Source organism: Patella vulgata, chromosome 7 (assembly GCF_932274485.2).
Source record: "Patella vulgata chromosome 7, xgPatVulg1.2, whole genome shotgun sequence".
Lineage (NCBI taxonomy): Eukaryota > Metazoa > Mollusca > Gastropoda > Patellidae > Patella > Patella vulgata.
Genome location: NC_065885.2, coordinates 63,167,168 through 63,184,249, shown reverse-complemented (window position 1 = coordinate 63,184,249; position 17,082 = coordinate 63,167,168). Strand labels below are relative to the sequence as shown.

Sequence of the window (17,082 nt, the reverse complement as noted above, 5' to 3'; positions counted from 1 at the left end):
ATGACCGGTATTTATAATTTTTATTGCAGAATAGCAAATACGCGGTATGTGAACAAGTCCAGATCATCAATCCTCAGTATTTCTTTTTTTCGGCGTTCGTACTTTCTGGGTGTCGATAACGTTATAAACCTTACTGTCTGTTAAGCCAAGATAACAACTAACGTTATAAACCTTACAGTCTGTTAGGCCAAGATAACAACTAACGTTATAAACCTTACAGTCTGTTAGGCCGAGATAATAAATAACTGAGTTTACAGTTACACAGAGAAGACATCTATAAAGAACTAGGACTGTCTACAAATTATGATTTCAAAGCCCGGTACAAAGAAGACTTCAACCGAATACTGTGAGTAATCTTGTACATTGATTCTAATTTCGTTCTACAAATTTGTTTGTATTTCCCGGAAATAAATAAATCAGTAGACTAGATTATCAGATAATAACCCCGTCTACTTAACCTGCCTTCCTGTATGGGTTAATCACGTGACATGAATGATAGCGATAGGCCGACCCAAAATTTTTATTTTACTTTTGCGTGAAAAAAAAGATGAAAAAAAGTTGAATGATAGCAATAGGCCGACAAATATTTTTATTTTGCGTTTCACTTTTACTTTTGTTTTACATTTCAAATTACTTTTAAAAATGATTTTAGTTTTCATATGTGTTTTAATTTTAATTTACATTCTGGTTTTACTTTTGATTTAACTTTTACTTTTGATTTAATTTTTACTTTTGATTTAACTTTTACTTTTGATTTACTTTTGATTTAACTTTTACTTTTGATTTAACTTTTACTTTAATTTTTACTTTTGATTTTACTTTTGCTTTTATTTTTACTTTTGTTTCTATTTTACTTTGGATTTTTACTTTGTTTTTCATTTTCATTTCGTTTTATTTGCTTTAACTTTTACTTTTGATTTAACTTTTACTTTAATTTTTACTTTTGATTTTACTTTTGCTTTTATTTTTACTTTTGTTTCTATTTTACTTTGGATTTTTACTTTGTTTTTCATTTTCATTTCGTTTTATTTGCTTTTTAAAGAAATTTTGTTAAATTCCTGAATTATAACGATATGCCAGAATACACTACCCACCCGTTCGAAAGGCGATCGTCCTCGATCGAGCTTTAATCATAATAATAAAACGAACTTTTAATGTACAAAACATTCGAACATTCTCATTCAAAGTCAACTTAAAATGTTCAAAATCCCTCATTTAATCACATAATCTCAAACATATACTATTCAAAAAAAGTAGGGGATATTTGATTTTTAAGTGTTATTAAAGTCACCTAATGAAACTGACGAAGAAACAAATGACAAAATGAAATGAAGTTCACATTCATCGATTTATTCCAAATGATCGTTAGACTAAGTAAGGCACAGACTGACCATTATAAGGGTAAAATGATACCCGGGGTCAAACAGCAAAGTTACCACAGCATCACAACCAAGTCAGTAACGGGTAAATCCTCCTCTGTTTGCCAAACAAGCATTGATCCGACGTGGCATACTCCTAATGAGACGTCTAAGGTCATTTTGGTCCAGATTGTCCCAGACATGCTCGATGGGGGAGAGGTCGGGACTCAGTGCTGGCCAAGGTAATGTGGTGATGTTCTGTTGTTGGAGGTAACCTGTAACGATCCTGGCCCTGTGACATCTTGCGTTGTCATCCTGGAAGATGAAACGGCGGCCATGACGTCGTGCGAACGGCACAACATGGACTGCCAAGATGTTTTCCCGGTAGTACTGGCCTGTAACACGCCCTGCAACAACATGTAAAGCCGTTCTTCCAGCAACAGTGATGCCTCCCCACACCATAACAGAACCACCCCCAAATCGATCATGTCTGATGACGTTAACGTCTTGGAAGCGCTCGTTTCGACGACGCCACACCTTCCTACGTCTGTCCAAAAAATCAACAGTGAACCTTGACTCATCTGAAAACATCACATTGCTCCAGCGTCGATTATCCCAGTGTTGACGATCCCTACACCAACGACGTCTTGCCTGAATGTGATGATCTCTCAAACAAGGGATCACGCGAGGACGTCGGGCGCGAAGGTGACCCCTATGCAGTCGAATCCGAATCGTCTGGCCACTCACTCTCACACCAGTGTCTGTTTAAAGACGAGCGCTGATCTGATTTGCTGTGATGACACGATTTCTCAAGGCCAAGGTACGGATAAATCGATCCTGGGCTTGAGTTGTCGCCCTTGGTCGACCTGAGCGTGGTCTGTCCTGTACAGATTGTGTATCACGGTATCTGGACCATAGCCTGCTTATGACAGACTGAGAAACATTCATCGTCCGCGCCACAACCGCCTGTGTTGTGCCGATCTGTAGCATGCCAAGGGCACGTAACCTTTCATTTTGGGTAAGCCGACGCATATCAAAATTTGTTTTCTGGTCACTAAAACAATTAAACTGATGTTTCCACCCTGGAATTCAATGCCACAATGACTGTAACATTCAAAGTCAGAGTCGTGCAAATCTTGGGTTGGACCCCCATGATGATCCCAAGCATCACCTGCATTCCATGCGGTAGCTATTGGTGCGTTTAGGCGTCACATGTAACTGGAAATGTTTCTTCTGTTAGGTTCTACTCCTTGTCACGTACAACCCGGGAATCGAAACCACGCCAATTGACTCAATGACAGACCTAATGATGCAGCGCGCGCACGCTATCCATTCGGTCACCTACTCACCGCCCCATATACAGTCAGTACATAGGAATCCAGAATTAATAGTATCTATTTATCAATGATAGATTTATATTCATAAATTCATTGTTTAATTTGTCTTTATCTATTTTGCGTTAAACGAATTAATCATTACAAAAGAAATATTCATTTATTTAGTTTAATGTATAAAATACATCCTGCATCCAGCAGGAATCGTCACCCTTCTAGTTACACGCCTCGTTTGACTTAATGTGACACCCTTTCGACTGACAGTCATTCGTCTGGTAATACCAGCTGTGTTCTTTGTATGATTTCGCTGTACAGCTCCTCTTGTCGTGTTTGATAGCCTGATTTGTCTGGTAAGTTTCTTTGGAATTTTTCTGGACTGAAAGAAAAAGGAAGGAATTAATTTAAGGCTTAAGATATTAAAGTTGTATAAAAAGAGATAATAAAAAAAATTATTTTATACTGAGCGAAGTTACGAACGTTTGAAGAATAGAATGGTCTCGATTGTCAATGCGCTACCGTTGTTACGATGATTAACAAAGTCTCGATTATCCATTTTTAAGTTTAATTTTTAAATGGCGATCGTGTTTCAATCCGTTCAAAATCACAAACAACCGATGATCTAGAGAGTTGATTATTATAATGCTAATAAATTTCAAATAATTTATATAACTTGGGGCCAAAAGCAAGATCTGCAATAAGCAGATTTCGCTCTTACATAATGCATCTTGACGAAATTTGTTAATGGGAGGCAACTCTGATTGGTGATGCGGAACAGTAATCCAAGGATCAAGATATAAAAGAAGCAAAGTGAGAGAGAGAGAGAGATGGGGTTTAACGTCCACTCGACACAAACTAGGTAATTTCGGGACTAACTTATGGTTTATTTTTTTTATTTCAATAATTCGCTTGCGTGTGGAGGTCTTTAGTTGTGGGAGGAAACCAGAGATCCCGGAGAAAACCCACGAGATTGGACAGGCGACTCTTTTCCTTGTCACATACAACCGGGGATTCGAAATTACGCCAGTTTACTCAATGACAGGCCTTATGATACAGCACACACGTGCTAACCATTCGGCCATGCAACACCCCAAAGAAGCAAATATAATAATGAATAATAACTTCTCCTAGCGACTGTTCTATCAGATACTATATAATAACTTACTCGTTTGGTAACACCGGCAATTGGCTTAGTTTTAGTTTTCTTCATAACTTTATGTGTTGGTCTGAAAAAAAAAAGATTGGATTAATTTAGGGATTAAAATAATAAAGAAAGGAGTTAAAATATTTCTAGTGGTTGTACTGAAATGTGAAGAATGTCAAAACTCCTCTGGGCGATTCGCAGACTACACATAATCTAACGACAAAAGAAACGACTTATTTCTGTCCGATAGGTTGCCAGGTAAAGAAACATACGCCCACGGCAGCCAATCATCCCAGAGTCGACATGGGTTGTCGCACATTTATTCTGTTGAAGGTAACAGGGGCCGTGACAAGGCACTGATATCAATCTCTTACAGATGGTATGATAACGTTTGTCGTTAGAGCGTTCACAGGGTGAAAGGAGGGCCTTAACGGTAGAAGTTATTAACAGAAATTGCAGAAATTCAATAGTCATTATTAATATAATAGTTATACAGATCGGTTGATAACTTTCATAAAATTTAGTTGAATTTCCTTTAAGGTCATTAGTGACATCATCAACTAAGCGTTTGGAGTTTTCTACATGTATATAATGTCCAGTCAAATTTTTTATTTTATTATTGCTTAACAAATACGAGAGAAGCCTAGTAGTAGATTCCAGAGACGTGTGTCATGCGCAGTATATAGGAATCAAAAATAACTAGCATATATTTATCAATGATAGATTTATATTTATATTGTTTAATTTTTCTTTGTTATTTATTTTGCGCGAAATTCATTATTCATTACAAAAGTAAATTTCCATATTGACTGTTTAATATTTATTTTTTCTGTGTATTTTGCATTAAACGCATTAATCATTACAAACTCATAAAATACCTGTTGCATCCAGCAGGAATCGTCAACCTTCTGGTTACACGCCTTGTTAGACTTAATGTGACACCCTTTCGACTGACAGTCATTCGTCTGGTAATACCAGCAGTGTTCTTTGTATGATTTCGCTGTACAGCTCCTCTTGTTGTGTTTGATAGCCTGATTTGGCTGGCAACTTTCTTTGGAATTTTTCTGGGCTGAAGGAAAAAGAAGGGATTAATTTAATTTATTCAGGATGCATTGTGTAAAATTAAGATAAAGAGCTGATAATTCTTGCTATTTTAGTTTAAAAATAGATAATGAAAAATGAATAGGATTAAAATTTCAATCAAATTATTTCATACTGTGCGAAGTTATGAACATTTAAAAAATAGCGTAGTCCAGATTGTCATTGCTACCGTTGTTACAATGTCTCGATTATCCAGATTGTCATTGCTACCGTTGTTACAATGTCTCGATTATCCAGATTGTCATTGCTACCGTTGTTACAATGTCTCGATTATCCATTTTTAAATTAAATTATCAAATGGTGATCGAGATTCAATCCGTTCAAAATCACAACCAAACGGTGATCTAGAGCGTTGATTATAGGCTTGTGATGTGAATAAATGATTGATTAATAATTCATAAAACATTTGAATCCTAATTCAAGATCTCTATATATAAATTGGCAGACCTAGCTCTTACATAATGCATCTTCGCAAATCTCAAGGACAACTCTGATAGACGATTGCTTTAGATCTTCCCCAATCACCCTTTTTAATACCATAAAAAGATTTTAAATCATGTATAAATAATTTTTTATTTATGACCGCTGGCAACGATCTTGGGATCTTGCAGGAACAAATAAACTTCATCACATTAAGCCTCTCCTAGCAGATTGGCCCAACTCTTATTGAACCAACAGGAGGGATGAAGTTGTTTTGTGTCGCATTGGTCATACCTTTTTAACTCAATATTTTCATTTTGAAGCGAGAGCCTCAACCGGAATGTGTTCACTGTCATGTTCCTTTGACAGTAAAACACATCATGATTGAGTGCAAACATCTCAAGTATATTAGATCTAAATACTACCGTTGCCAGTCATTACGTCAGCTATTTGCTCAACCGGAGCTATATGATAAAGTGCTAACATTTTTAAAAGAGACAAACTTTTATTCTCAATTTAAATTGAATATATTTAATCATGTATATCTTTTTAAATATTTATATATGTAAAAGATTTGTTATATATTTTTTTAATTAATATATTTTCTGTGATATTTGTTGTTATTTACATATATAAATTCATTTATGTGATATCGTTTTAATTTGTCTCGTTAGATTCACCATATGTTTGGCGCGATATAGCCCGGTTGGAGCTGACGTGCCATAAAACCATATTTCTTTCTTTCTTTCTTTCTGATAGGTGATACAGTAATGTATAAAACGTTCTTGTCGTGACAGTCCTATCAGATGATATATTATTATAACTTACCCGCTTAGCAACACGACCCGTTGTCTTAGTTTTTTTAGTTTTATACTTCTTGATAGTTCCACGACAGCCTGATTTGGCTGTGTGTACTGTACTTTTTGGCCTTTTAACCAGTTTCAACATTTTCCTGGAATGAAATAGAAATACTAGATTCAATTAGGCATGAAAATATGTAAAACCCAGAGCCAAATAATAACTGTCTTCTGTAAACCCGATGCTTCTCACCAAAAACATCTGTTAAGAACTGTAACGTCTATCACGATCACAGTGTCTTCGGAAAAGGGCACAAAGGGTCGTAGAACGATGAAAATCTTTTTAAAAAGATTCGCCCACTAAAAATAGATTTTTTTGGAAACAATTAGAACAACTTCTGCAAGTATCGAGGAAGAGGAGAAGGCTAGAACAGAGACAGTCTAGCACACTGACTTTACAGGAACAGTGAATGGTACAGGTATATGCATAATGTGGCTTATCAAAATATTTGGTGTTCTGCTTCGGTCACTTCCTGCGTCGCGCGTCGCCTTTTTTTTTAATGTTAAGCAATGGAGAAAAAAAAGCGACATCGCCCTTTATAAAGGACACTACACCATTCAATGATTATGGATTGAGTGTCTAGGTTAACTAGTGCAGAAGTGAACGCAACCTTAGATTCTTTCAACATCGATCTTAATCTGATTTCTTCAAGGATGCTTATAATTCGTCGTAGGATATCAAAAAAAAATTAAAATAAAATTATATTCTCGTATTAATTTTGTATGTAAAGGAATATTCATGCTACACTTGAGAACCAATAAAACAACTGTAAACCATACCCACATCGTTATCAGTACCCAGCCATTGTTTGTTTAGCTATAGTGTATGATCTACAAAGTGCACGAGGTCACTCATTCACACTAGAGTTTGCGATTTTAAGTTTAGAATAGAACTTTAAAATAATAATATAGCACATAAACTAGATATTATAGAAATGTCTTGTTATATAAAGGATATTTCTGGCAGTCCCTTGTGTCCAATATAGATTACTGTCCAATGCAACGGCAAATAAACTGCAAATGATTTCTGCTGGTGTACATGTGCATTTCATCACCAAAACTATAAACAATATTCGTTCAGAAAAAGCGACACGAGGGGCGACGCGTCACTTTTTCAAGGGGGTGTTAAAAAGTCTACGTCGCCTTTTTTCTCTAAAGCTTAACGTTGGAAAAGGCGACGTACGACGCGAATACTGCAGGTATGTTTTAACGTGTAGGTAGATAGAGAATCTCCTATACTCGTCTTTTATGGTATCAAAAAATATCAACACTCGTTGATAAAGCCGAGGTTTTTTTTACTTTATCAACGAGTGTTGATATCGCAGTAGATTATGAAATATATCACACAAGCGATATCTACTGTAGAATGTATTATTGGGTGATAAAACAGTATTAACCTCTCCTATAAGTATTAATCCATCCTATATGAATGATACAGGTATGTTAAAACATGTAGGGAGAACAGTATTAACCTATCCTATATGAATGATATAGGTATATACATACCGCTGTTGATAGAGTTGGTTCCTGAACGTCTACTTCCACTAAAGTGATACCACAGTCATACTGAGTTGTCGCCGTCGCGCAATCGTCTTATATAGTGTCGCCCACACTAAAAATAGATTTTCCTGGAAACAAATGAAATTCATGCAATAATGGTGATTTGTATGGAAGCCTATTACGGCCATTTCATAATCTCCACTTCAAGCCGCGAGAAATCGAGGGCGAGTGAGCGAGAACGCGAGAAAACAGATCGAGAATGCGAGGATCTCGCCCCGAGGACACGAGATTATTTTTAGCCCGACTTCTCGCTCCATCTTCCTTCGACTTCTCGCTCCTCCGCGTTCTCGCCTTTGAAAACCCTCGCGGCGAGAAGCCGAGACTATGAAATGGCCGCAATAGGCTTCCATAGATTTGGGTTTTCACTATTCTGTATGACAAACCAAATGGGTCAAATTTGACTATCTTAACTGCGTCATCATTTATTCAGAATTTTCTGGAAACAAGTTGAATAACTTATGCAAGCATAGGTGACCCGCTTAATGATTTGGGTTTTCCATATTCAATATGACAAACCAAACTTGTCAAATTTGATAATCGTAACTGCGTCATCATTTATTCAGAATTTTCTGGAAACAAGCAGAGTAACATATGCAATCATAGGTGACCCACTTAATGACTTTTAAAAATTAGGTTTGCACTGTTCAATATGACAAACCAAATGTGTAAAAAAAAATTATCTTAACTGCGTCATCATTCAAAACCAGCATTATGTTCACACTTGAACCAACATTTTTCCATGAACGAATACAGGTTTCCCACGCTAATCTATTATGTTGTTTTTTCAAATGTTTGTGTTAATTATGTTATCTTCAAGCGGAAATTTCAAATTTTCAAGTTATATTTTTAAAATGTATTGAAATAAAGCCTTAAAATAGATGGTATCCATAAACAGTCCTACCTTGTTAAAAAATAATCCTATTAATCCTATAATTCGCTATTGCCAGCTGAGAAATTGGCAAAAATATCATTTTTAACTTCAAATTCCAACGTTGGAAAATGGCTGCCCCGTGTTGTCAATAGCAAAACAGGGGAGGTAATTGTGTTGTTATTTCCTGTGTCATAGATTTTTAAGGGTGGGAAATAATGCCCATGGTCGTATAATAGTGAGTTGATAACCTATTGAGCAAAAGACATAGAAATAATTATGTTTTGACTTTCTTAGAAAATTTGAAATTCTCGCTTTAAGGCTTATAAACACCGATTTTGTTTGAAGTACCAATATAATCAAACTGATTAATATACAGATCTATATTTCGTTTCGTTTTTTTTTAATACTACATGAAGATCTGACAAGTTATAGTGGGAGTTCACGTCAGGCGTCAAACTAGTGGCTTTTGACCCTATGACGTCAGACATTGATTAATCAATTAGCGTTGACGTTTCCAGGGATATACTCTCAGTTCCACGCAGAGAACGCCAAGAAGTCGCCGTAACAGACCGTTTCATTGGCTAATTCCTCACATCAATAAGACAAGTAAAACGAAATTTTGAACTACAAAAAACGAAACGAAATAGGTTCTGTGTTTTAATCAGATTGCAATATAACAAAAATATGTTTAATTTTATCGACCATTTACATTTTTATTGCTGTGAGTGGTTCTGTAGGTAGGGGTTCCAGTGTACTGCTTTGTCCGGATTTCTTCCCGGGACTAGCCAGAAAGAGGACCTCTGACCTGCAGAACATTTATAAGGTTTCGATAGAGCTCCTTCGTAGGACTACCCGAAAAAATCACAGTAAATTTGAAAAATATTTCGAAAACTCTGACCTGTACGTAGAGTTTTTACAGGATTTCTGTGCATAACGTCTAAGATTAGAAAGGTGTTTTTCTGGTTTATTTTAAGCTTTTGGGTTTGCCCTATTCTATTCTTATTGTATGAGTGTCGTATCTTGTCTTTGTTGGATTTTCCGTTACAAAATAACTGCAAATATTAAACCTTACAGTTCAAGTTTATCGACACATTTAAGTCCAGCAAACAATTGGTCGACATGAACTACTACTCCAAGAGTCAGTGACGAAAGGTGACTGTCTTATAAGTAATAGGTTAGGTCACAATAGGGCGTTGGATAGCCAAATGGTTAGCACGTGTTCGCTGTATCATAAGGTCTGTCATTGAGTCAACTGGCGTGGTTTCGATTTCCTGGTTGTACGTGACAAGGAGTAGGGTCGCCTGTCCAGCCTCGTGGGTTTTCTCCGGGTCCTCTGGTATCCTCCCACTACTAAAGACCCCTACGCGCAAGCGAATTAAGTTGAACCATGTGTTAGTCCCGAAATGACCTAGTTTGTGTCGAGTGGACGTTAAACCCCTCTCTCTCTCTCTCTCTCTCTCTCTCCCGTTCGTTAGATTATTATCGCTCATTATCGTAGCAACGTTACTTGTTAATCGAGACTCAGTCTCGCTTCTCCATTTTTAAATTAAATCGTTAAATGGTGATCGTATTTCAATCCGTTTACATCTGTGCCATCCGATGATCTAAAGAGTTGATTGTAGGCTTGCCATGTGTTCATTCGACACAAGCTTCTTATTCCAGACTTGAATCATTATCGCCCTTTATTTTTGGCAATCAATTTTATCGCGACATTTTACAGCTACGGTTTATCACAGATGGAGTTTAACTCATTATTGATTTCCTCACTCAAACATTTGCGGTCCTTGGTGGCTCATTGAGTAAGACAGGGGCTCGTTAGCCTGAAGGTCTCGGATGTTGGCCGAGAAAATTCCGTGGGATTTCCCGGTGTGGTTTCTCCTTGTCATTGGTGCAGGAGGTGGGGCCAGACAGGGACAGCTGTCTTGTCGTTCGGATGGGACGTAAACCCGAGGTCTCTTATACACATTGGCGTGCGCCTAAAAGAACCCTTGGCAATTGGAATTGGGTATGAGAGTAGGTCGTAGTGCCACCGCCGGGTAAAATTTTCCAAATAGCACATCCAGTCGGTGCAGAAAAGTCGGACGTTAAACACGGTTTTATTTCATTGTACCCCAAATTTGGAAGCGAAATTGTTCTTGAAGTTGTTCTTGCCGTGAATAGATCAGTACAGATATGCAGGACAAGGTGGGGGTGGAAAAAGAGATCAGAATTAACACTCGTCAACTGGAAAGTGAAATACAGTTGGAATCAATTAAGGGGAGTTAACTATTGTCGAGTCCCAATATGGATTTGAACCACTAATTGTTTAACGTCCATTCGACACAAACTAAGACATTTATTTCAATATTTCAATAATTCGCATGCACTTATGGTTCTTTAGCAGTGGGAGGAAACTGGACGACCCAGAGTATACCCACGAGGTTGGGCAGACAGATTCATTGTCACGTACAAGCAGGTGATTGCAACCACGCCACTTGACTCCATGTCAGCGTTTGACCTTTCGACCGTCTAACATTTCTTATTTCATATCCTAACACCATGACTTTCTGGCTAAATTTGAATAATTTCTAACTAAACTATAGATGTTTTAAATGTTTGTGAATTGCGGGGAGGGGGGGGGGGGGCTAGTGGTTTAGGGTCTCAAAGTTTATGATTGAGACAAGTCGTGGCTTGGTTTCGAATCCCCGCTTGGGCGTGGCAAGGAATAGGGTCGAGTGCCCAACCTTGGGGTTTTTCTGCGGGTTTCTATGGTTTCTTCCCACTGCTAAAGATCCCTACACGCTAGAGAATTATTGAATTGTCCTGAAATGACCTACATTGTGTCGAGTGGACGTTAAACTCTCTCTCTCTCTCTCTCTCTCTCTCTCTCTCTCTCTCTCTCTCTCTCTCTCTCTCTCTCTCCACACACACACTAACTAAATCACTGTAAATAATAACCATTGCTATAATATATCAATCATCATCATCGACCGCCATTTGTGTCTAAATTAAGACACCACAACCAAACTATATCAAAGCATATCAATGACAAAAGCTGATCGAAATGTATCAAAACAAGTCGCCTCAATTATTCTTGAAATTGACAATAATTTTTGTCATTTAGATACTCTGACAATTTAATATAAAAATACATGTAGCAATCAATTCTACTGACCCTACAACCAAGTCCCATGTGCACATTGGTGTGCACATAAAACAACCCTTGGCAGTTGAAATTCGACATAAGAGAAGGCCATAGCGCCGCAGGCCGGGTAAAATTTCGCTCATAACACACTGTAGGGCGTATGCCTGTCTTCGTGAGGCCAGTCGGAGCGGAACAGAAGGAGGTTAAACCCCTTTTCATTTGATCTTGCTTTGCCACGCGTTAAACCCCATTTCATTCTAGCCGAATGGTTAGCACGCGCGCGCTGTATCATGCGGCCTGTCATTGAGTCAACTTGTTGGGGGTTCGCTTCTCCGGTTGTACGGGACAAGGAGTAGGGTCGCCTGTCCAACCTCGTGGGTTTTCTCCTGGTCCTCCGGTTTCCTCCAACAGCTAAAGACCCCTACGCGTAAGCGAATTATTGAAATAAAATTGAACCATGTGTTAGTCCCGAAATTACCTAGTTTGTGTCGAGTGGACGTTAAACCCTCTCTCTCTCTCTCTCTCTCTCTCTCTCTCTCTCTCATTTTAACTTGCTTTGCCACACGTTTAACCCCATTTTATTTGATCTTATTTTGCCACACGTTAAACAACATTTTATTTCACATCGATTATACGTTAGTGTGATAGTCGTTTTAATTGCATTTCTCTGTTGACCCCACCAACATGACAGTCAGGTATATAATTATAATATAATCTCAATTTGCTATTCTCTGATTAGTAAATACACAACATAGTTGTCCATCAATATTATCATCTACATTTGATTAATTTGATATTTAGTTGATTTGGGTTCATCTTCTAAATGGAATCTTTCGGACTCCTAAATGCCGTAAAAGATCGATGTATTACAATAGTAAATGCATATTAAAGAGCACAATGACCATATAAAGTCACATGTGCTTAAAGCCATTGTTTACTACATACACGTCAATCCAATCTGATTAAAATACAGTTTGTTTAAGAAAGAAGCCATGACAGTTCAAACATTTTAATAAAAACAGAGTTAACTCCCCTGATGTGATGCACTACATTAATAATAGGCCTACATACAGTGATGCACAATACAATTATATAATACTGGGAACAATATCTAAATATTGATATTTTAACACAGTTCTATATTTCGTTTCGTTTTTTTTTATATTTTCGATCGCCTACACTACAGGAAGATCTGACCAATTATAGTGGGAGGTCGCGTCAGGGGTCATATGGGCGACTTTTAACCCTATGACGTCAGACATTGATTAATCAATCAGCGTTGACGTTTCTAGGGGTTTGCCCATAGTTCCGTACAGAGCACGCCAAGAACTTGCCGTCGTAACAGACCGTTTCATTGGCTAATTTCTCATATCAACTAGAACGCCCGAACTCTTCCAGATCCTAGTGTTGTGAAGTCAAGTAAAACGAAATTTTGAACTATAAAAAAACGAAACGAAATAGGGTGTGTGTTTTAATCAGACTGACGTTAATCTAAATTCGCTCCTAATCTTCCCTCAAAGTTCCAAGTTGCCAACGAAAACACGCCTAATCGTCCTAGACGCCAGAGACATCACAGTGCCCAAATGTTTATTAGAAATGTTTATTCCTCGGATGCATACATTCCGACTAAAATTTTACTACCCGTGTATGAGTTTAAGGAGCTAAATCGCTAATATTTGGGACCTAGGAATTGAACCAAATGGATCGTAGCGCATATAATAATGTAATCTGATTGTATATAAACTGATTTACATTCAATTGTTTCCGATTTGACTCTAATTTCAAATCATTTATGTCCAGCGAGATACGGTACGAGTCTCAACCGAATGGCAATTTCTAGCGTCTGGTTATTCCAGTTTATTGCGCATACTCTCAAGATAAGATATGGCGTCACCGTTTGACATGAGTTGTTGAATATGTCTAGCCTCGTTCGTTCTGGTCACTTGTTACAAATGAAGCTGAAATGCATTATGGTACACGATTCGTGTACCAATGGTAAAACGTTTATTTTGTCTTAAAATTTAATATTGAATATCAGAAGCCTACCTTTTCCCGGTAAGATTACAACATCAATGTTGATTTGAATTGACAAATAATTCGTGTTTTCAACTTGTAAGATGATATTGAGTTAGAGACAAAGCTACTTTTAATATTAAATACTAGTTAACAGTTTAAAATTCAATTTTACTATTATTACAGAAGTTGACAACAGATATTAGTTAACAGTTTAAAATAACACTTTACTATTACTACAGACGTTGACAACAATTAAAAGTTAACAGTTTAAAAATAACATTTCGCTATCAGTCAATAATAACTATTTTAAATTAACACGTACAGATACTAGTAAACAGTTTTTATTAACACAGTTAGTGAGTTGAAACAGATACTACTGTTAAAACAGTTTAAATTAACACATTTAGTGAGTTGAAAACAGATACTAGTAAACAGTTTAAATTACGAGTTGAATTATTATGAGTTGACAACAAATAACAATGAACAGTTTAAATTATCATTCATTTTACTCCGAGTTTACGAGTTCATAGTAAACAGAAAGGGTTCGTGGAATCAATCCAATGACCATTCGAATCTTTCTCCCTTTGCGAGTCTAATTTATTTTGTGGGACTAAACACCCTTTTAACACGAAGCCAAAAAGATTGAAATATATTTTTGCATTGTCGCCTAAATTGGGCACTATATATAGCATATAATAGGGGATTGGTAGCATTATTTAAAAAATATAAATGATACAAAGTATGTATGACAGCGACCTCTACTTTGTTAAGACGGCTGTCTAAATCGGGAATGTATAAATAGCACATGTTTATCACCCAAAATGGCAACCATGATACGATGAAAAGCCCAGTGATCAGAAACAAAATTTTCGCAATAAAAATCTGTCTCCTGTGATTTGGTGATTTGAAATGATATGAGAGGTCGCTTGTAACTTGGTTGGTGCCGTTTACTCGATTTTCGTGTGTCTTCTTTGTAAGACTTGTGGATATTTTCGGTTCACCCGTTTTTGTCTCGGGGGAATAAAACAAATCGACCTCTTCGATATCGCCGATTGGAGATTCACTATGCAGTTGACGCGTTTGCCTCTCTTTTGTACTTGTACTTTGAGTTTGCGCAAGAGTTTCGGCCATCTTGTTTTCCCGCCTTTGCGTCTCTTTTGTACTTGCACATTGAGTTTGCGCAAGAGTTTCCGCCATCTTGTTTTCCCGCCTTTGCGTCTGTTTTGTACTTGCACTTCGAGTTTGCGCAAGAGTTTCTACCATCTTGTTTTCCCGGCTTTGCGTCTGCTTTGTACTTGCACTTCGAGTTTGCGCAAGAGTTTCCCGATCTTCCGCCGTCTGTGGTAGATTCCTTGATTTCATTGGTGCCACTTTCATAATTTTTCTTCGTGAAACATTTGGTCTACCATTTAGCACCATGTAAATTTTTCCATAACATATTGTGGTTATAATAATAAGGGCGATAAATATAGCAATGAAAACAATACCGTACACTTGTAACGTCCATGTGTTGTAATAAGCATCTAAATATTCACAAGCTGTAACGGTAGAAATGTTCACGAGAAAAGAGCTTTCATTATATCCATATATACCCAGACGATGCAACAAATGCATATCCACTGGCCTTATTTGAATTCCTTTAAAAATGAGCGTCGGGCATGTAACTATCGCGGATATAACAACCACTGCCAAAAGGATGTATCGTAACTTTTTGGAGTAGCCGAACTCTTGTGGTTGGCCACTGCAGATACACTTACACCGCTCAACAGCGACAACCAAGAGGACGAAACAGGACATAGCTAAAGAAGAGGACTGGATCCATTCAAATGTTTTACACGTGATGGTACTAAGTTGCGTGTAGTAGTTGTTGGCTTTATGAATCTCATATGGCACCAAAAACATACAGACAAATAAATCAACAAAAGCCAAGACTATGATCGCTGTCAAATCTGCGTTCTTCTTTTGTTTGGTTTTGCTGGACAAGGATACAGTAAGAACCAAGCTGTTACCAACAGTCCCTACCAAACAGATCAATGCTTGAAAGAACACATGAAATAAGCAGATTGTAGAGTAAGCCTCACTTACTTTTGTACTTAGTAGATGCGGATCACACTCTCCACAGTTTTTGTTCATTTTGTGAAAACCAAATTGTGTACAACGTCACATAATAATGTCTTACAATGTTGTGAAAACCTGAAATCGTGTACAACGTCACATAATAATGTCTTACAATGTTGTGAAACCTGAAATTGTGAAAAACGTCACAGAATGTTTTACAATGTAGTGAAAAATGAACTATACGTAAATTGTGTACAACGTCATATAATAATGTGTGTTTTTACAATGTTGCGAATATGGCGACCACATCCCTTCGGGTCTATCACCCTATTCATTATCTATTCTGTATAGGACGATGATGTGTTCATTTGCTGTGTTTCTGTCTCTGTTTTGTTGTGTAGATCTCCTGCATGGCCTATGGCATATTAAAAAAATGTAAGAATACAGAACTCTGCACTCACAATCCAAAAAACTAACGAATTTGTCCCATATAATTCTTTGTCAGAATAGGAATAATAATCAACTTGTTTAGCGTTTGGTGTTCCAGTTAATAACGTAAAATAACAGTTTTAAAAGAATAAAAAATTAAAATGTCAACATGTTCGGGGTTAAGATTCTTTTTAAAAAAGACCTTTTTTTATAAGAGGCCCACACGAAGGTTGCACACGGCCTAACAAACAAACAAACGCCCAAAACTGGAGACAAAAGATGAACACCACAGAAAAATCAAGGTCGTGGATCACAGAAGTCTTAAATCAAGTGAATAAACTAAAAATGGTCTATAATTCTATGCAGTTTTCTCAAACACTTTTTCATTTCTATTACATCTTGTGGGAATGTCCATCCCCAATTCCAGGAAATTTTAGTATTTTCAGCTATAATAAATCGCTTACTTCTCAATGATAACTTAACTCTCTGCTGCAAGTTGTCACATGATCATGGTGCCTCAGCTGTTATCTAATTTTACTGCAGGTATTTCAATAAGTCAAATAATTCAATGTAATCAGACATGAACCTCAAAAGAAAACTTTGTATCCATACAGCTATATACAGAAAATTTTCTGTCACAAAATGACTTATAGCAGCTCGGGACGGATTAGCTATCATTATTGTATTATTGGGGCCTTGAACTTAATAGATAAATTATACACTAATGTCTATATAAAATGGAATAGTGTGTAATCGTGTTCATGTTTTGATTGATTGATGTAAAGGTGGGGTCCTTTTTCTTTTCAAATATTG

At 37.0% G+C, this 17,082-nt stretch overlaps 1 protein-coding gene and 1 long non-coding RNA gene across 2 annotated transcripts; both read right to left on the bottom strand.

The window, feature by feature from the left end:
* Positions 1-2,784: 2,784 nt before the first annotated feature.
* Positions 2,785-7,873, bottom strand: LOC126827283 (uncharacterized). The gene is made up of 5 exons (XR_007682636.2): positions 7,718-7,873; positions 6,183-6,306; positions 4,712-4,902; positions 3,855-3,915; positions 2,785-3,068 (listed from the first exon to the last, which is right to left on the bottom strand). It is a non-coding gene; the product is annotated as an uncharacterized LOC126827283 (long non-coding RNA).
* A 3,721-nt stretch (positions 7,874-11,594) lies between these two features.
* LOC130013589 (uncharacterized) lies at positions 11,595-16,684 on the bottom strand. Its single transcript, XM_056102341.1, has 4 exons — positions 16,666-16,684; positions 15,687-15,800; positions 14,599-14,648; positions 11,595-11,624 (listed from the first exon to the last, which is right to left on the bottom strand). The coding sequence occupies exons 1-4, from the start codon at positions 16,682-16,684 to the stop codon at positions 11,595-11,597; spliced, it is 213 nt and encodes a 70-aa protein (XP_055958316.1).
* Between the last annotated feature and the right edge of the window lie 398 nt (positions 16,685-17,082).

Coding starts and splice junctions, on each gene's coding strand:
- LOC130013589 (XM_056102341.1), bottom strand. Junction 14,649..15,686: donor TTTTGTTGATTTATTTGTCT/GTATGTTTTTGG, acceptor TTATTGCGAAAA/TTTTGTTTCTGATCACTGGG. Junction 11,625..14,598: donor TATCATGGTTGCCATTTTGG/GTGATAAACATG, acceptor GTCTTAATTTAG/ACACAAATGGCGGTCGATGA.